This window comes from Calypte anna, chromosome 1, assembly GCF_003957555.1.
Source record: "Calypte anna isolate BGI_N300 chromosome 1, bCalAnn1_v1.p, whole genome shotgun sequence".
NCBI lineage: Eukaryota > Metazoa > Chordata > Aves > Apodiformes > Trochilidae > Calypte > Calypte anna.
Window position 1 is genome coordinate 110,857,017 of NC_044244.1, and position 21,189 is coordinate 110,878,205.

At 40.9% G+C, this 21,189-nt stretch overlaps 1 protein-coding gene across 1 annotated transcript; it reads right to left on the reverse strand.

Annotated features, from left to right (window-relative positions):
* Positions 1 to 371: 371 nt before the first annotated feature.
* On the reverse strand, positions 372 to 21,175 carry WDR4 (WD repeat domain 4). The gene is made up of 11 exons (XM_030445025.1): positions 20,982 to 21,175; positions 19,918 to 19,980; positions 19,027 to 19,173; positions 16,830 to 16,986; positions 16,249 to 16,361; positions 13,733 to 13,793; positions 12,289 to 12,387; positions 6,628 to 6,692; positions 5,233 to 5,416; positions 4,261 to 4,330; positions 372 to 1,899 (listed from the first exon to the last, which is right to left on the reverse strand). Exons 1-11 carry the CDS (start codon positions 21,119 to 21,121, stop codon positions 1,721 to 1,723), a joined length of 1,278 nt encoding a protein of 425 aa, XP_030300885.1. The 5' UTR covers positions 21,122 to 21,175; the 3' UTR covers positions 372 to 1,720.
* Positions 21,176 to 21,189: the final 14 nt, after the last annotated feature.

Here is a 21,189-nt window from a genome sequence, read left to right on the forward strand (position 1 = left end):
GAGCCACTCCATCAGGCCAACCTAATGGTTCAGGCACTCTTAAAGACAGAAAAACACAGCAGCTCCAAAGTGCTTGCTCTGGACCACGTAAAGTCCTTGGCAAGCCCAAACCTACCACCTTCTCCTTTGTTCAAGACTCAGCAAAATCCAGGACCACTTGACTGATTTCATGATACCCAAGAAAGATGCTTCAGTTCCCTGGGATGTGGATATTGGACAGGAGAGGCTGAATTGCTACACAAAACCATGATCTTTGAGGACTTGACACTGTCTTCCTTTGTCAAGTAAACGTACAGGTAACGGAAGCTACTTCATATTTTCTTCATGCCAATGCAGCTCCTACCACTCTTCACAATTTTTGCCAAAAGAAGTATTTGCCAAAGTAGAAGGGTCTTTATTTAAAAGAAATAACCAAAAGAAATACACCCTGGAGGTAAAGGACTGGCTTTGTACTAATGCATTCAATGCTCTGTCCTTTAGGAAGCACTTTGAAACAGAAGGAATATGACAGTTCATGTGACACCCTCCAGCATGAGACAGACACATGGCCTGGGACATATAATAAAGAAAAGGCTGCAATAAGCAACAAGTTTTGCTTCACTGCTAAATACCCAAGAACAAGCTACATCTCGACGATGTCTTACACAGTTGCATATCTAAAATTTGAGTGAAAAAATTTTAAGCATCCAGATACTCTGAAGAGGACCACTATAAAGAGATCTAGAGAACTATTCATGGTTTGTAGGCTAATTTGACTATTTCTAAAGATTTGTACAGATTTCTATGCCTGGTTTTATGAAGTACTTTATATTCCATATAGACATGGAATGCCGTCTGGTAGATAAATATCTTCTGTCCCATGATGAAGCAACAACTGATCCCATAAAGGTCTTACTGATAACTTCAAAAGATGTATTTCTTGGCTAACTGCAACATGAAAGAGTTCTTGTTGAAAAAAGTAGAATATACCCCAAGTTTTTGTCATACATCCCAAGTTTTGCTCATAGGCCTCATCAGTCATTCTCAGACACCCCAGTGTCACATTGCAGTAGAAGATCTCTCAGTAAAAAAAAGCTGACTGACACATTTTACTTTTGAGTTTAAAATAACAAAATGTATTTTTACACTTCTTCCTAAAGAAATATGTCACAAGCAGCAGTAGGTTGGAAGCTAGGCAGAATCCCTATCACATAAATGGAAGGTAAAGGGTGAAACCAGAGATGGCAGTCTCAGCTAAAACCTTCTATGTAGAACAAGAATTTTCCTGCATTCCTTTTCCCATAGCTAGGTACACTTAAGTCAGTTGCATTGGCTAACAGATCTTTTAAGAAGTAAAAAAAACCAAAAACAACCCCCCAAAACCCCCAACCCAACCAAAATTAGATCAACTTTTATCAGTGGACTTCCACCTGAAGAAGAAAGCCTGAACACAGCAGGCAAAATCAAAATCTTGTTTCAATGAAAATAAGATCTCCAATAGTCATATATCATGCATTAGAGATTCCTAGGACTGAACCACTAATACTTGTATGCTGCTAGAAGATTAGACATATTGTAAATGCATTATCCTCTGCAAGCAGGGTACTGTTGTATCAGGCTACCTGAAAACACAAATCTGAATAAAAACAGTCTTCTTCCATAATTCATTTAACAGTTAAAATCAGCCTGCAATCAGATCAGTTCCTTTCAGCAAGACAAAAGTTACACGCTAACAATGGGATCATAGTGATGGTTCTTCACTCTTCATCTTTTTTGTTTGTCCATTTGAACCATGCTGCAGATCCTGCCTTTTCTTTTTCTGCTGCTGTGATCTTTCCTCTTTCTTCTGTAGGTAGGCAGCCATGTTATTAAATGAAGCCTTGTAGAGACTGCCGTAGTAGCTCTTTGTGCCAACAAAGCCTACAATTGGGCAAAGAAAGACCATCAGACAAGTGATAATTCCCTTAGCAGTCTCACCAATTACTTTCTGTACTCTAATTCTAGGTAGTGGTGTTACAGTTCACTTACTGTGGTCCTGTCTACTTCATTAAAGCATTATTTAGTATCAGCGTTTACACTGAATGCCTGATTTTTGTTGCAAAGCATCTGTCCATCATTCACATAGCCAAGCACAGCCTCCATTTTTAGCTGAAAAAATCACAGAGACAACCACACAATATTGATGTGAAGAGAGCAAACAGCTCTCTTTGCCTGTTGGGACACTTGCACACTTCCAGGCTTCTGTTTTTAAAATGACTGCTGTCACAACTTACTCTTAAGACATCCCATTGGAGTTGCTCCCCAGGACCTAAGCCCTGCAAAGGGTGTATGCTACCTACGTGTCCTTAGCTGACTTGTGTCCTGAGGTACTTACTTAAAGGAAGCCCAAAGAAGCAGACCTCTAACAGCGAGATCCTATTGCACACCATTTTAAAATTTTCAACCCAACAGTTCCATTACACTGTCTATGAATTCAGCATAATATTAATCACATAATTTCCAAGACTGTAAGTTTAGATAAATTTAGATAAGTTTAATGGGGAACTAACTACTACCCAAAAAAATCACCATCAGACTGCTTCTGTAGAGAATACAGAACAAGACTAGCTGGCTAGGTCCACATTTCTAGACACTGTTAGAGCAGTACCTGACAAAGCCCACCACCTCTAGTTCTTTGTATTCCTACCTTTTCCCACTTCCCAAAATTCTTCATCTTATATGGCAGCTGCAAGAAATTCAGTATCTGATAGGGTTTGGTCCTGGTGCAAGTGTGGAACTCCACAAAAATGTAAAGACAGCACCCCCTTATTTCTTGGTAGACAAAAAAAGCCACTTCCCCTTGCTGATACAGTTCAATGTGTACTTCAGGACTGACCTACATGTCTTAAATCCTACCAAATCAGCAATCAGACAAGAGAAGTTAATAAAAGGACAATATGCAGACACTAGAACTGGGTTTAAACGATATAATTACCACCTTCTTTAAAAGAACTAACTACCTTTTCAAGCACTAATTATGCATTGGAATAAGAGCTCATCAAGTGAGCCAGCACTTACTAATTAACAATAATAGGCCCTGCCACCTGAGCAGTTTTTCTTCCCCAGCTACAGATGCACCTGGCTACCCTGTATGACAGTAATTTGCTGCACTGGTTAATTATGCTCAAAACCTTTTCCCCTGCCTGGCTCTTTTTACTTCTTTGCTGCTCATTTTCACTCAGCCTTCATACTCCTAATTATCTTTCTGGCTGTAAATATCAAGTCTGTAACATCTACATGCAAACCCTCTCCTTTCCACAGGAGTACCTGACTTCCTCCTAGATTTCAAAGACCATAACAACTTAATCACAGCTACACCATCAACCAACTAAATATTAAACAGAGTTTAAATTAGACCACACATTCCTACAATTCTTACATCTTTAGGTATGACCACCAAGAACAGACCAAAAAACATGTGTGTGTGTTTAATTGTAACACCCTTTTTAAGGAAGGCTCCCAGTCTCCCAGAAAAGCACAGGACAGAAATTTCCATTAATCAACTCTCAACACATAACGACACATCCACTAGCACAAGCCACAACCCTTCTCTACCCTGCAGCCATCACTGCCATAATTTCAGCTTCTAAATAAAGTTGGATGGGTTTTAAATACAAAAATCCCTGGAAATAATATGCTTATAACTTAGTAAACCATGTATTATTTTTCAGTGACTGGAGGTGGGGCAGAAGAACAAAATGAACCAACACTGATACCTATCTATACCATCTCGGACACCATCCAGGGTCATATCCTTCAGCCACAGAAAACTCCAGATAATCTGCCTTGTTGAGGTGGTCACAAATGGCCCATCATTACAGTGAGGCTGCTCCTCCCATGACTATTCCAGTCCTACTCTCTCCACTGTATTCCTGATAGAAGTGTCACACTCAGTAAGAGACAAGATGGCAAACAACAGTATTCAGTATCAGAGCAGTAAGATGAGACTCCAGCACCTCTGTCATAGGCTGTTTAGATACATCCCTAAGGTGTCTATGTAGAAATTACTATGCTCCAATCCAGATCTAAACACCTACAGCATTTTGTGGTAACAGTAATCTGAACACACTTCATGGCCCACACTAACTTCCATACCAGATCAAGTGATGAACCTGAGAAAACTGAAAAGTTAAGCAGACTTCAACAGACAGCTGAACTGACCTGAATTCTGATCTTGCAGTTAAATCTTATGCTTTAGCTGTAAAAATTGCATTTCCTGGGCCATCAGGCCACACATCTCACCTTCAAATGCTGTCCAGTTGTCTTGAAGATACTTTGACATCTTTTGTAATCCTTTGTCATCAGTTACAGGCTGGGAAAAAAAGGAACACTGTTTATTATTCCTGAATTATAATGCAATCTCATGTTTCACAGCACACTGAAAAATGCAACAGCTCTCAAATGACTAAAGTGAAAGGAGAGCAAGCATGAGCCCTTCATGATCTCTTTTAAGGTCCTTTTTTCCAGGACTGCTGAAGAAACTTGGCCTGAGTTCACATGTTCTGCTGGGGAAGTTTTGCAGCCTGAAGAAAATGGATTCTCCTTTACTAATCTGTCAGAAAAAAGAATATCACAAGGAACACATAAGGTCAGAGAACATACTTTAGTTTAATTTAAAACTACTTCCCAAATGTATCATAATTAGCTGGGAACTTACAAGGATAACAAGAGAGTTTCCAGTTGTTTGATAGGCCATTACAGAGAATTTGATAGCACATCCCTTAAATTTGATTCCCTGTTCCCAATGAAAAAAAGAAACCCTCTTAATGCTCCCAGAATGCCTTGTCCCCCAAAGAATCCTTCAGAGGCAGGCACTGGGAAGGCTGTGTGGAAAGCATTCCTAAGCAAACCACAAAGGGATTTTGATGGTTTGTGCCTTGTTTTGTTTTGTTTCTAAATAATCAAGTGTAGCACACAGAAAGCACAGGAAATTGTTCAGAGTACAGAGTGCAACGACTGACAACCACTCTGCCTGATCCTGCTCTGCCCGATGTCAGCTTCACCAGAGGAGAGACTGGATTCATAACAAGCTCTCAGCACCTTTCATTACACACAGGTGAGAAACAGAATGAGATGCGGATCTATGACTTTGTCTCAAGACATAAATAGAAAAATGTGCCATTTAGCTTTCACGGAATGTAGTTTACTTCCTTTTTGTTATGGCCTCAAGACAACACAAAACATTCAGAATGTCAGAAAAACAAAAGGATCTACCTTCCACTGTCCATCACATGGTCTGTACAATTGAAGAGGAGCTTCGCTGTCTTCCTGCAAAATCCACAGATCTCCTGTTTCCTCAAATGCAATGTCCCAACCTTTATGTTTCAAAGAGATCTGCTGCCTGAAAGCGAGCTGCCGGGCAGTGGCATCAAGCTGAAAGATGTAGACTGCAGGAATACTTTTGAGAGGAAAAAACTTAATTACCATTATTAGTAAATCCACCGACAGCCATGACTTGTACAGCAAACTACAAACACCCACTCTTAATTTCAAACAGAGCCAAAGCAAATGAATTAGGAATTGCAAAAAATATCCTAGCTTGAAGTGCTAGGATACTTTTGGAATTTGCTTACTTGATCTGAGGCAGAAACTGTAAATATCTAGCATGTCAAATGGCTTTTCAAGTGTTACATGAAAGAAAAAGCAGTAAACACTGCCTTGTTTTTAAAAGACAAGACAGTAAAAGGAATTTTGTAAGGATTACTAAAGATTTATATAAGGATTGTTGCATCATAGCACAATGGCCTACAGGGCTTCATTGGAAGGAATATGTAATTGAGTACTAGTCGAAACAAAATAAGGAACTACACACCAGGGAAGGGAAGAGGGAATGAGGACAGGAAATCTTGACATGGCTGAAGAACAGGATGCTGGCACTGCACTTATCATCCACCTTTCCCATCAGCACTCACTCCTCTAGCAGCCACAACCTCTAAGTGCAGAGCTTTCTCAGCTCCCTCAGAGAGGTCCCCAGTGTGCCAGGCAGGACACTTTGGCTCCCTCCTGAGCGGCCTACGAGGTCTACATGAGAGCACTGTTTAGAAATGCTAGTCTGGTTCCTCAGAACTTAGGCCCATCACCTCCCATGCACACTCTCCTTACACAAACACACTTCTGAACCCAAAAGCCAACACAGCCCCTCCATAGTTACAAACTGAAGTAACGTTGTGGTTTTAAACAGAATGTCTAAATCCATTTGCAGGATCAGTTTACAGTAACAGGAGCTTGCCTGCTCAATTGCCATAGCACCCTGAACACAGCAGGATGCCAAACACACAGCCTGGGCACAGCAATTTAGAGAGACATCCTGAGCACTGAGAAGGGCTCTTGGGCATCTTAGCCTTGAGTCTCCTCCCGTAAGGGAAAGGCATCATGAAGTCTGCAAAACTTTACTAAGCTGGATAACCCTCACACTCACCTATGCACTCAGATCAAGTAAAACCAGGACTTCAAGGTTCCTTGTGAGGCCACAGGCATGCCTGGCACACTCAGCCATCCACAGTACCAACTACTGCAAGCTAGGGGAACATTAGGGCAGCCAACAGGGAAAGGTGCCCCTGTCTTTGCAGAAGCTGGTATGATTTTAGCCATTATTCCCTTGATTCTTACCAGTCGCACAGAATAGCAATGTAACCACCTTGACAGCAGTAGGTTATTCTTGACACAGGGTATTTCTATTAAGAAAAAGAAACATCCTGATAAGGTAAGATAATTTTTGGCCAAGAAAAAATTCACATTCCATTTCATGTCCTAACCTTTAAAATTTAGCAGACGTCTTAATTTAAAAGTTAAGCAGTATAATTACCTTTAAACTGCAGTCAAGCAAATTTTCAAACCAGTGTGTGTTGAGGTTTCCCACATTTCTCCCTTCATAGACATCCAGACAGAGATTAAATGTAACATTTTTAATGAATTACACTCAATAAACAAACTAATAGATGAAGGAAAAGTACACTGCCTTAAACATTCTCTCCTGTAATGCTAATGGCAAAAGTATCAACAATAATCCCACTCAGCAAGGACATTATGCTAGTAGCTTATATATTATAAACACAAGCAATTAGCTACTGCTACAGTTCTTAAAAAAGGGAAGACAGTGATGCTAAGCTAATATAATTGCTGTTTTGTCTGTTTTCAACCTGTAACTGGGTGAAGCCATTCCACTTAACAGAGGTGTTCTGAAGAACAAGTCAAGACTGCCCAAGGCTTTTTTCCTCATTAAAAGCAAAACAAAAAACCCTCAAAAAAACACCATCAACAACAAAAAACTCCCCACACCGCACTCTTAATTGGAAGAAGCATAGTTTTGTCTGGGAGAGAATCAGAAGAATACTTTTGCTGCATGAAGCATACTACTTGAAAAACATAATAACTGATGTGAGGCTCCTTGAGTGGGAAGTAAGAGATCTGGAGGAGCAGAGAAACTGCCAGAAGATGCCCTAGGGTGCTTTTTCAAAACTATCTGTTACATAATGTGAAAGATGAAACTGCAAATTGGTTCTCAGTTGTATTTTGTAAGTAGCGATAACACCAGCACTTCTGATTAATAAAGCCTTCTGACTAGAGTGAGTTATTCCCTTTAGGGCAGGGAAAACAAGTTTTCTTGACACTTCTGCTGGCACAATTCAGATGCATCCCCAAGTCCCCTTTCCTCTCACTTCCTTTCCAGCCTTCACTGGTCACTAGACAGAATTGCTGGTTCCCCAGGTTAAGCTGAATTTGGAAGTAACCATGGGATTCTACCCTTTGAGCTACCAGCTGGTGTACAGGCATTGTCAGGGTGCTTATTTTAGAATTTTGCAATCAGTGTGGGCAAGCAAAACAAGCTGTACAGCTTCAAAACATTCAAGTCAGCAAGTCTAAGACCAGAAGCTAACTATTTTGTCAACAGTACATGATGCAGCTAGTAAAAGATAAACCAACTGTGGGGAAAAAAGTTAATTAAAGTTATAAATATAGCTGAAAACCAGGGTTACACAGTGCATCTCTGGCACATGAGAAAAAATTAAAATCTACTAAGTGATGCAATCCTAGGGCGTAGGGAGGCTGGTGAAGCAAGAACAATGATATGTATACACTTCTCATTCACATACTCAATTGCCTGTTTGGACAAAAGAGGAGTACTTTATAAAAAATATTATCAAAAGGGCATTAAGTTTCAAAGGTCTTGGGAACAGATGGGACTCTTGCTACCCTGCAGAAATACCAAGTTATTGGTCCATATTTAGCATTGGGACCCAGGACTCCTATTTTACACAGACATAAAAAATAGGTATAGTTGCAAATCCTGAGTAGGATGAGAGGGCTGAAAACCTGTCTGTAAGTAATGTATCTAAATGTAATTATTGCAATACGGAGCCACACTGCAGCTTTAGAGTAGAACAGACAGCACCTATTGTAAACTACCTGTAAGTTCTTCAGACACTTAGTGAACAGTGTATTTTAAAACCCCAGACCTATGATATTTATTTCTAATAACAAACCTCTGCCTCTCTGCCTGTCTCATGACAAACACGCAGGGCAAGTGCAGTGATGGGAACTGCCCAGCTACACAGCTGAGTGCTTTGTCAGGAAGACAAGAGGTTCTGTGAACTTGAAGTATGAAGCAGCTCTCTCCCACCCTCACTGGGGAGGGAGAAGGAGGTTTTTTTGACTTGAACCAAGTGTTACTCATAGTTGGAGAGAAGAAAATGAATCTTCTTTGTGAGCTCTTTCCTTTCCATGTGTGGGTAAATCAACAGTCAGCCCCAGAGTAGTATCTTGTTCAAGGACAAATCTATGAAATCAGCTGAAGTGCTACAAGAACAGTTTGTGACAAACAGTTGTTCACTTGATAACTTTCTGAACTTCTTCAGCATTTATATGACACTGTTATCAGCTCGTCAAGACCTTAAATTAACTTTTCATGTCATCTGTAAGAAGAGGTGATCCTATGAAAAATTAATGTAATGAACACTGGGGTAGAGTTGTGTAATTCGTGTTCTGGACTTTAAACAAGCTTGCGCTGTGAAGAGGATCAGATGAGGTGAAAGCTCTAAATCAGGAAAAATATTTACATAGCACCATGAAATTAGAGAATCACTCCCATTCTTGTGGGAAAATGAACTGAGGATCTGCAACTCATCAGCTGAAACCAATGCTACACAGATCAAAAATACTCCCTATGTTCCCAAAACAGACATATAGTCATCATCTATGAAACAAAATAAGATCACATTTATGTGCTTGCATGAGCCACCATTACTACTGATTCCATTACCATTATGCCTCAAGTTGTGTTTCAAGCTTCAGTACGTCCACAGTGTGAAATGCAATGTGAAAGAAAAAAAAAAAACAGACACATCCCCATCAGATCTTTGGTTGTCAGAGTAATTTGCAGACAGTGTTGTTAGTTACAACCTACAAAGTGCTGACTCAACAGATTGTTCCCTTAAAATTCAGGCTATAAATGTCACAATAGGTTGTGAAGATGATCTTTGATACAACAGAAATACTACCACCAGGCACTGTCTATGGCACTTCTAGCACTATGACGCCAGCAAAACACAAATCTCATTTCCCCTTTGGTCCTGCTGGGCATCAAGACAGTAATTGCTCTGACAGTAGTACATAGTGACAGCTGTCAAAGGTGGCAGTGCACTGCATTAAAGTTCAAATCTGTCATTTAATCCATCTGTAATCACAAGAACACTACCTGATCACTGTTCCAAGCATGTATGAACTCTGGAAGTTAACTGTCTTCTGCAGCCCGCAAGCACTGTGGAAATTTGGTGTCATGGAAGACAGATTTTAAAATGCCTGTAAGAGTGGGCAGTAAACAGCATTCCAGAGATTCAAGGAACAGGAAAGCCTGAGGCTTCCAAGACCACTGTCAGGCTACACATACGGCAGTGGATAAAAGAACTGCAGGACACTGTAGGAATATAGATTATTAAATGCTGTGTTATATTTATTAAACCACAGTTTATGGGTTTTCCCCTTTCTATCATTACTTACTCACACTGAGGTGAAGAAGCTGAATATACCCCTCAAGCTCCAAAGGCAGCCCAAATTTCTATGGAGAGACTCTATAGAGTATCCTACAGAAGGCACTTTATCAGGTATGTAAAGAGACAAATCTGGTATTACTATGCTACATTAAAAAGCCTTCAAAACCATTCTATGAGTGTTGGAGATTATTTTTAAAATCAATTCCTGAATGCAGCAACCATTTTTTCCCCTCTAGCATTTGTTAGTTTAGCCAATGCTACATTCAAGGTTTACTATATAGTTTAGTATTATTTTTCATAAACTTGTTTGTAAGTAATGGAGTTGGGATTCAGCAATATCTAGCACTGTTAATTTATAGGCAAGCTATCTTACTAAATACTAAGCCAGTCTAAGCAAAAAGCAGCATTTTTAAAATTAGTAATAGTTTTTTCCACAGCTAGTTGCTTACTAGTCCTTAATGATCCAATAAAGCTAGAAGGCAAAGTATTTTAAAATAAAACCAGTCTTCTCCCCCAAAGAAAAGCCTTGCAACATTACTGCAGACATGGATTTGATAGCAGTCAAACCACATTGTTTCAGCAAAGCACCCTCATTAACTACATCTGAACACAAAGACAAAACACTGGCTTTGAAACTCCCAGGCCACGTATTTCCAGAAGGCTCTATGTACAAAGAAATTCTGCAGGTCTGCCTCAGTCTTGGTTCTCCTGTCTTCACTCAAGACTGCATCCAGACTGTAAGAGATTACCAACTAGATGGGCTAGCCACTCCACTTGATTTAGTATATCTGCTTTTTTTGCTGGTGAAAAAACCTCAGGAGTAGCTACTTCAAAGATTTCAAGCACTAGAATCAAGCTGAAATGAGCCAGAGACCTCGTGAATGTTTATGAGAGGTCTCTGGCTCAGGTGTGCTTCAAAGTACAATTTCAAGTTCAGAGGCACGTTAAAGTGTCTATCCAGATACTGAATTCCTGCTAGCAGGAACTTTAGGCCAAAACCAAGATTTCCAGTATCTAAACTTTGAATGTTGTAATGCAAGTGGCTGCCTTCTTGGACTTATATACAGACATGAAGTTGCATGTTATTACTCCCCACAGAAGAAGAACTGAGTTGTCAGGTCTGTCCCTAGGAGCTCAACCCTTCCACGGGTTGTGTTTCCAGTTCAGTAACTGGGAATCCCACTAACAAGGTAAGATAGGCCAGACCTACATGGACAGCAAGGAATCTCTGAGACATGCCCAGGAATGGCTTCTGGCTGCTAGGAGAGGCCAAGCACTTCAACTAACCAAAACCACAGAAAAACACACAAGGGATATAAGACAGAACTTTTAAATTCAATTTCAGCCTGGATACGCATTCCACAGATTTTCTTTAGGAGCTAGGCACAGCTACAGGCTTCCCAGTCATCTAACAACTGGGATCCAGCTGTGGTCTTCAGAGAGAGAAGCATTTTTAGAGATTCACATGAAAAACATGCCCAGCAGGATGAGTGGTAAGATGAACAACTGTTAAATGACCCAACAGATTAGCAACTGACTTAATGATGCAGACTGGAAGGACAATGACAAGTTCTGTTTCACTGCTGCATGCCAATTCACATGACAAGAACACCACCAGAGATCAAGTGCTATCAGAACCCCTAAACTCACATCAGCTTAGAATCCCAAATCACAGTAGCACCCCAGAGGCACCACTTACATACAGGCTGTAAGCTAAGGAGGGCTCTGGGTATTCAGTTTTCACAAAGGACTCAAATGTTTTCATTTTGGACACTTTCCAGCTTCAGAACAATCCAAAGGAACAAACCCAGTATTTTGACTTCATAGGGCAATTCTATTGCAGATGACTGACTGGTTACAAATGTTACAAAGCTGGTTTTTGATCACTTAAAGTTCATTTAAGTATTTTTAATAAAAGGGTGAATTTTTATATCTTTCCAGTGCTACAAGATATTTTCCAGCTAAGAAGACTGAGGCACTTGTGTCCTTGGAAAAAATGTCAAGTGAAGGCTTTGTCTAGTGTGCAGAACTTACATTTGATATGAGTAACAAACAGCTTCTTTTAATCACTGCTTGGCACTTCTTAGAAATGCACACAAAATACAGGAATGGATTTCAGAGACTTTCTTCCTTTCCCCAAATCCAAAGCTTTTGTAACAGTTTCTAGGTCTCATGTAACTTCCAAACCCACCCACAGAAGGGAGACACTCCTAACAAAATGCAGCAACCAGTTTGGGAGTCACAGGGATCAGGAGGGTAGCAAAAGCACTGAGGGGTGTACCTGGTCAGTTTTGGTTGTCTCAGACCCACAGACACTACTTAGATGACAGCAGTATATTTCTTCCCCAGTTTTGTACTCCCAAAGTCTCAGAGTCGAGTCCTGGACAGATGGAAGCAGACAAAAGTATATTATTTAACAGCACCTCAGGCAAGGAGAGGCCACTCATGTTCTTCAGCTAAATCGTATTTCCCTTAAGAGCTTCCCACAGAAGCTGCTAAACAGTCAGTCAAGACCTCAAATTGCAGCTAAAGCATTTTAATTAACATAATTTTTATACTCCATTCTAGATTATTTAATCATGCTAATTCTCCTTTTGAAGTGGAAATTGGGTAGCTGGAGGAGTGCATTTCAAGTCTGTCTCAAACAGCACCATAACACATGTGCTCAGGATTTTAATGGTAATTTTTTCAGGTTGCCCTTCTCCACCTCCACTCTTGTTATCACCCAAATTCTCATTTGATTTAGTAACCTCCTGGAGAGAAGCTAAATGCTTCTTCGGAAAAACAAAGTCATCAAAGAACATTTGCTAAGAATGAAATACAGCCACACAGTAATAAAGCTAGAGTTGCTTTAAGAATTAGAGGAATAAGAACCAAGAACCTTAGGGGAGCAAAAGCAGAAGTTGAAACCAAATGCTAAGAATTACTACAGTCTTAACTGAAAAAAAATATTTGATTCTTATGCACTGGTAGTAGTCTGAGAAACAAAGACCATTGTTTTCCATCTTTTAGGCCAAGTCCATCTACTCAGCCTGTACAGGTCTGGCATGACAAGAGGAAAACATAAATTTAAGAAAGCAGCTGAGGGCAGGGGAAAGGAAGCAACACTCTTCAGTGACTTCTTCAGTCCAAGCAATGTGTAGCACTGCACTGCAATCTCTACACAACACGCACTGGATGTACTATGAGCACATACAGATGAGAATATAATTCAGAACAAACCTCACAGGGGAAGGCAAGTTGAAGGTTTTAAAGAGAATAATTTTCTCATCTTAAAAGTTCTGAAAAAAATATAAAACCATGATTCCAAGGCCATTCATTTCAAGACACTCCTTAACATGGCAAGCTGGCAAAACACCCATTGGTGTCAAAGTTGTTTTAATAGTCCAATGGTAAAGTTTGTCTGTGCTCCAAGCCAAGAGTTAATGATAAAGAAATACTGAAGACTTTGTGATTTCTTCATTCTCCAGTGACCTGGAGAGTGACCTGTTGATAGCTGGCCTCGCTATCAACATAGTACATGGCATTTGCATGATCTAGCAATAGAATGGCTGAACACTGAAGAGCAAGCTGAAAAGGTGGGGAAGGACGGACAGAGGGCATGCTGGAAAAGATGAGAAACCATTTCAAGTATCACAAGGAACTTGAGGAAAACACAAGCAAATCCTGGCTTTGAAGTCTAATTTTCAAGAAAAATATTTATTTGAGGAAATTGCAATACATACCCCAGAAGCTGACAACAGCAGATCAGGATAGTCAGGTATAGCAAGAATTTTGCTCACAAATCTAAAGGGAAAGTAGTCCAAAGTTGAACTCTGTTGCACTGGTCTTTGAATACAAACAGTTAAGAGAGAATTTTAAAGAGAACCTTATAATAAACAAAAAAACAGGTTCTCCACTTCAAGCTAATCAGGAGGAAGAAGAAATATATGTCTACTGTACTAAATAAAGCATACATACTGCACAAACTACTTACTGTTTAATAAAAAAAATATTTCCCCATCTGCACTCAAGGAATTCTATTGAATTCTCTCGACTGATAACATTGCCATAGACCAAAAAACACCAAGATAGATTTACTCAGGTCACATGTACCCTTTTCTCAATTAATAATGTTCATTAAAAACGTGAGTTCCCCATCTTTCCTGTAGCCCCTTCAGGTACTGCCAGGCCACTATAAGGACTCTGCAGAACCTTTTCTTCTCCAGGCTGAACAACCCCAACTCTCTCAGTCTGTCTTCATAGGAGAGATGCTCCAGCCCTCTGACCATCTTTGTGGCCCTCCTTTGGACTCAATCCAAGAGCTCCATGTTTTGGGGACTCCAGAATTTGACACAGTACTTTAGGTGGGCTCTCATGAGAGTGGAGTGCAGGAGGAGAATCACCTCCCTTGACCTGTTGGCCATGCATTTTTTCTTATATTTCTTTTCTTATTGATTAATAATTTAAATACTTAATTTTTGTAAAAAAAAAATTTACATATATTTCAACTGGATTACACTAAGTGCCTTTCCATTCTGCAGCCACTAATGAACTTTTTGCGCAGACATAACAGCCCCATTTAAAGTGTCTTTCTGACCATCAACTTTATCCATTAGGAAATACAACTGTGTACAGAGAAGGTGGAAACACCAGAAGTGGCTCTGTAAATATGCTACAGAAACTGACCTAATCAAAGACTACTTAGATCTATAAAATAAGTAGTCTCTTGCCTTTAAACTATGCCAATTCTACACAGGTTAGAACACCAAATCATGATATGAAAATCAGACTGATGCTCCAAATTAATGTGCATCTTAAACACTCTGTTAAAATACATTGGTGGGCATGTTTAAATAGGTTGTTACCCATACCTTAAGTTCCCCAGTCACACCATCGTTCTTTAACAAGTTTCTGATGATGGTGATATGACTGCACCATGTTGCATCATCTTATGTAATAACATGCCTGGAAGGGTGCTGTTACCCCCAAGTAACTCATCAAACAGACAAGCAGAATTAGATGCTTTCCCCACCCTATGCAGGATCATGTTTTATCTGCTACCTTGTCAGTGTGAACTTTAAAATGTAGCAGTGGCTACAAAAAACAAATGAAAAAAAATTGTCCAGCTCCCCCACGCCCCTCAAAATCCCTATCAACTGACAGCACTAAGTCTCTAAAAGCCCACAAAGTCACACAGAGGTGGAAGGCAAAGTCAAGAGACTTTGAAAATACCACACCTGAGAAGACATTTTAAGCAACAAAATTTAGAGAAAAGGTCTTTTAAAAATCCATATGCCATTTGAGGCTTCTCATACCTAAAGGACTACTGAAAAGGAGTAGAGTCCCTCCTGTAGGCTCAAAAAGGAGGTCCTGATAAACTGTCTAGAAGACAACCCTGATTTCTATACTAAAGGAACTATCAGTTTCCTAGCAAGTCAGAGAACATCTGAATCACATCAATACAGCTAGCAGGCTGCTTTACTGCCTTCCACTCTTCAGATCACTGTAATTAAAAGGACCACCACCTCAGGATGGAGAAGAAAGGAAAGAAACTAACAATCTTCAGTCTCTGGAGTCTCTTGTGGCCAGCAAGTCAAGGGAAATAGTTCTGCCCCTCTATTCCACTCTGGTGAGACCTCACCTGGAGTACAGCATCCAGCTCTGGAGTCCTCAGCATAAGGACATGGAGCTGTTGAAGCAAATCCAGAGGAGGGCCATAAGGATGATCAGAGGTTTGGGGAGCACCTCTCCTATGAAAACACACTGAGAGAGTTGGGGTTGTTCAGCCTGGAGAAATGAGGGCTCCAGAGAGACCATATAGTGGCCTTCCAGTACTTAGAGGGCTTACAAGAAAAATGTGAACAGACTTCTTAGCATGGCTTGTCACAAGAGGACAAGAGGAATTGGTTTTTAACCTAAAAGAAGGAAGATTTAGATTAGATATAAGGAAGAAATTATTGAAATGGTGGTGAAACACTGGAACAGGTTGCCCGGAAGGGCAGTAGATATCCCACTCCTGGAAACATTCAAAGTCAAGCTGGATGGGGTGCTGAGCAACCTGATCTAGTTGAAGATGTTCCTGGTCATTCCAGGGAGGAAGGAATAGGTGGCCTTCAAGGGTCCCTTCCAACCTCAAACCATTCTATGATTCTAACACAGACCTAGGTCTTGTTAAATACAATTTGAAAAGACAGTAATTTCATCCACTGAGGCACAGTGAAGGGCTGCACATAGTAACTTCTGCACACAAAATACTTACTCTCTGTGTCCTAGACAGAAGGATTCAATATTATAAGGAGCCTTTGTCCAGCTGACTCTGATCTTCTCATCTCTGTCTGCAGTGATGATATATTTGTCATCAGGACTCAGTGCCTGTTGGTAAAGGGAGAGTTTCAGTGCCCAGTAGGCAATCTTTACAACAGTAACTTCCCAGGTCACTAAGACAAGTGACACTGACTAACAGGTCCAGCGAAAGCCACTGAGCTCCATCAGTAGAGTCAGAAGTTCCACTTCATCTTAAAAAGAAAGAAGCTTATCACATTGAAGAGTTTAACTGATATGACAGACTGAGTGAATTCCCATATACATTCCATAACCAAGCCTTCTGTGACTGTCACGGAAGACTTATTGAACATTCACACTCCCAGAACAGATAACTCTTTGGTATGCTGCTTTCCTTACAAAGCTCTGCAGATACACAAAAACTCATTAGGAAAAAATCCAGACCACACACTTCATTTTGGTAAAAAAAGAGCTCCCAAATCTGGGACAAGAGCAATAACAAAAGACTCAAGCAGGAATCCAGGTTTGTAGCTTAACTTCATGCAGGCACATACTTACCACATCCAGTAACAGAGACAAGTGACCCAGCTGAAGTTTCCCCTCTGCTTGGGGTTCTGTTATTGAGTAAGAATAGACATCACCAGACTTGTCTCCAATCAGAATCTTATCCTCTGCAGCTGTAATAGTTAGGGAAGTGCATCTTCTGTTCACAAACCTGAATGAAAAATGGCACAGTTTGAACACCACTGGGTGGCAGCTTCAGCAAATGTGGATTTTGACTTGAACAGATCAAGAGACTGAACAAAATGTTCTTACATGCAATGTTCTTGAAACACAGCAATGAGAACAATATTAAGGGAGGGCATGGGGCTGAAATAGTACCTTAGAGACCTAATAAATGACTAAACTATGTAACAGCAGACACCTGGGGAGGGTGAGAGAAAAAGGAGAGACCATTAAACCTGCATTTTGCTGAGGTACTTTCTCAACTGAGCATTTTGCATAGTCAGCCTGTCAGTACTCTAAAGATTAAAGCTGACAGATTTTCTTTTACTCTCCATAGTACTTAAACACATAGGAAACACATAGGAAAGAAAATACAAGGTAGGAGTTCTAGTGATAGTCCTTTGCAGCAACACATCTAAAAACTGTGTTGAAGCTACTTCTCCAGTTACCACTTTGTACTGTAAAAGGAAGCCCTTCCTTGTGAGCCTCGAGTGCTCTTACTTCTCACATCCAGAATCAGAGAGCCACAGTCCCACAGTACCTTGTCCAGGCAAAGTCCTGAACTTGAACTCTGGCTTTCCCTCATAATCTGAGAGTAATTTATATTCCCAGTTGCCGCTGTAGCAGGTAATGGTTTTCTTACAGCTTTTTAGATAAATCTCAGGACCATGTATTTCAGAAAACAATTTTTTTTAAAAGGGTAATGACTTACTCTGGAAAATGCATCTGTAGCTTTAAAATATTATCACTGATACTCTTTCATTTTCATAACACCTCCTTTCCAAACCCCTGTATGTCCTGGGGACACTAAGAATCATAGGAAATTGACATGTCTATTCACCTTCTGGACAGAAATTCTAATACTTTTAACTTTAAGGAACACCATAGCAAAGGTAAAACATTTAGGACAAGCATGCCTACTAACACATTGTAGGCTCAGGCAGCAAGGTTACCTGGGCAACGAGAAAAAGTCTTGCTCCAAATTCATTGTACTGCCTCTGATCTTAAGCACAAAGATTCAAAATTCTCCCTTGTGTAAAATAAGCTGCCTACAAAAGCCATCACCCCATGAAACTTTTTATACAGCTTGCCACAAAACAGCAACAGAAGCAACACAGCTCAACTATGGTGTTCTTTCTTCACGCAGAGATTCTTTTGCCTGTACTCCCAGTTTCCTAACAGGAGGTAGAGATGTTCCTAAAAAATCCAGCTGTGGTCCTAATTGAGCCTTCAGCAGAAAACTGAAACATCTAATAATTACCAAAGGCCTATTACAGAGGAAGGACAGAATGAAGAGAACTTGCCACTCCTGGTTTTGTCAGTGATTACCTACCCACTACAACATGGGTTAACCCACCACACACCCTACAAACACAGCCAAGCTAAGAAAGATTCCATTTTGTCTTGCAACGAGAGCCTCACATCTGTGCCACCAGAAGCAGAGATGTTGCATGCTGAGGTACTTTCCCAGAAGTCTTTTTTTTTTCAACACCGTCACAAGCAGTAGCAGAAAACTTGTAACTGGAGGACCTCTGGTGGACAGCTACAGACTGTTTCAAGAGGACCACACTACAGAAGAGAAACAGTTGACAGCATCTCTAAAGATATACTTTTAAGAGAGCTCACAAACTCCCTAAAACATCATCTCCCTCAAATAAACAGAAACAATCAAAACAGTATCACTCTCACAGGCCCAACCAGGAGTGGGTAAAGTTTCAGTTCTTAAAGATGCAAATACTGTTATTTGGAATGTGGAAAGAAAATTTCCTTTCCTTGGACAATGACATAAACATACAAACTCCATTCTTGGTGTGGGGCACACCATGCATCACTTCTTGACAAATACCTTTGAATTCCCAAGAACAATAAATTTGTCTGAGCAAGTACAAGGGGAAAAAAAAAAAAAGAAAAAAATGGACACTTAGTGATAACAAATGCCAACATCCCAAGTACAACTACTATTTTATAACTCTAATATAATCAGCCATAATTCCATAATAAAGTGACATGCAACATCCTGCTTCCTTACCTGACACTAACACATTCCCAAGAAGGCTTCGTACGGAACAGAATCAGCCGTTTGCTGTCATCTGTCAAGGCAAGATAATCTCCTGATGGGGAAAAGGCAAAAGCTAGGATGTCATCTCTTCCTTTATCTGTTGCTTTTCCATCCTGCCTGATAGAAAGACGAGGAAAAAAGCTTACAGCCTGAACATTACTGAAATGCTTAAGACACAGTTGTTCTCACGCCACCAAGAAGGAACATGGACAACAATGCTGTAAGTTTTATCTGTGCTTAAAATGTTGAGCCAACCTGAAAGTTACTGAAGAAATAAAATAAAAAAAAAAAAGCCAAGAAAAAGGAAATTAATAGAAGGCCTAAGAAGCTGTATGTATCCTCACCTGCTTGGAGAAAAAAAAAACAAAAACAAAAAAGCTAGGGTTTGTGCTAGTAGATCATGATACTAATTTAGGGTAAAACAGTAAAATTTGCTACAGATAAAACAATGACCAGTGGTTGAATTTAAACTAAGAAAATAGTTTTTGTTTTTGAAGTCTCGTGGCTTAGAGACTAGACCTGAAGGAGGAATTATGTAACTGGTTTGCTGTTTGGGTTTTTTTTTTCCTAACTTGGGTTTTTTTTTTTTCCTAACTTAGATGGTCTAGTAAGAGATACAGAACCATTAACTACACTACTGGTGTTTCTTTAAAAAGGGTGTACAGTCTCTCCTCTAAGATGAGACATAAACAAAATAAAATACAAACATGTATATCCATCAGGGTTAGCAAAAACAACCTAGCCATCACCTGATCAAGGAGTCATCCTGTGACTTTCTTTTATTATCTTCACTGCCACATAACCTCAGGAGGAGATGCACCCTCTAGGAAAACAGCAGACTGCCTAAGGAGATTTTCTCACCCTTTATTTCCTAAGGTCTTCTTCTCTGCATTGATGCAATCATACACGAAGAAACTATCATCACTGCAAATAAAAACAACAGACTAAAAACACTGAAAGTAAAACATCCATAAGCTTAATTAATAAGAACGTCAATACCTTTGTAACATGCTGTAATTTGGAATTTATTCATGCAACTATTCTGAGGAATACCATTCCTGTGAAAGTGCTACAGATGCAGCAGTTTAAAATCTTGGACTGTACACATACTAGGTAAGTTAAGGGAAAGATTTTCATCTCTTTGATAAGTAATAATGTTTTGGTTTGTGTGTTTGGTTTTGGGTTTGTTTTTGTTTTTTTTTTTATCAGGCTTGATGTTTACCCTGTAGTTCACACAGCAGTGACTTCAATCTAGTGGTGCACAATCATGCTGGAAATTTTTCAAGACTAAAATCATAGCCTCATAGAATGGTTTGAGTTGGAGGGGACCTTAAAGATCACGTAGATTGAACTGCCCTGCATGGGCAGGGACACCTCCTACCAGACCAGGTTGCCCAAGATCCCATCCAACCTGGCCTTGAACACTGCCAGGGAGGGGGCAGCCACAGCTCCCCTGGGCAGCCTGTGCCAGTGTCTTAACACCCTCACACAGTGAATATTTCCATACCTGCCCTCTTCCACCTTAAAACTGGTACCCTTGCCACATTGGAACCTGCCCCCGTATAAATTTCCTCCCAGCTTTTGCAGTGGGCACCCTCCAGGTAGCAGGAGGCATCCACAATGTCTCCGCGGAGCCTTTTTTCCTCTTTCTGCCCAGATGAACAACTCTTTACAATGCTTTTAAGCCGTATTTCAGGAGCAGCACACCTAAAGGCCTACGCTCCGCCCCGCAGGCCTCTCCCGAAAGGCAGGGAAGCGGCAGAGCCTCCTCCACACTCCCCAGACCCCTCCCCGCTGGCAGATGCGCAGCCCCGGCAGCCCGGCCCCGCCACCCACACTTCGGAACCGGCAAGGACGAGCAGCCAGCCCAGAGACGGGGAGGCCTCGGACCCTGCCCGCACCCGGCTCACCCCCCTAACACTGACCCGGGCTCCCTGTACCGCGCCGCCAGGAGCCGGCTGCCACCGCTGGCGGCCATCAGCGCCCCGCGGAGGGCCAGGGCTGGGCCAGGACCGGGGCTGCGCCCACCGCCGCCACCACCACCACTGCCACCGCCGCCCTCCATGCGTCAACAGCGGCAACGTGCGCGCCCCGGCGGGCGCAGGGCACCGACGTCACCGCACGAAGGGATGA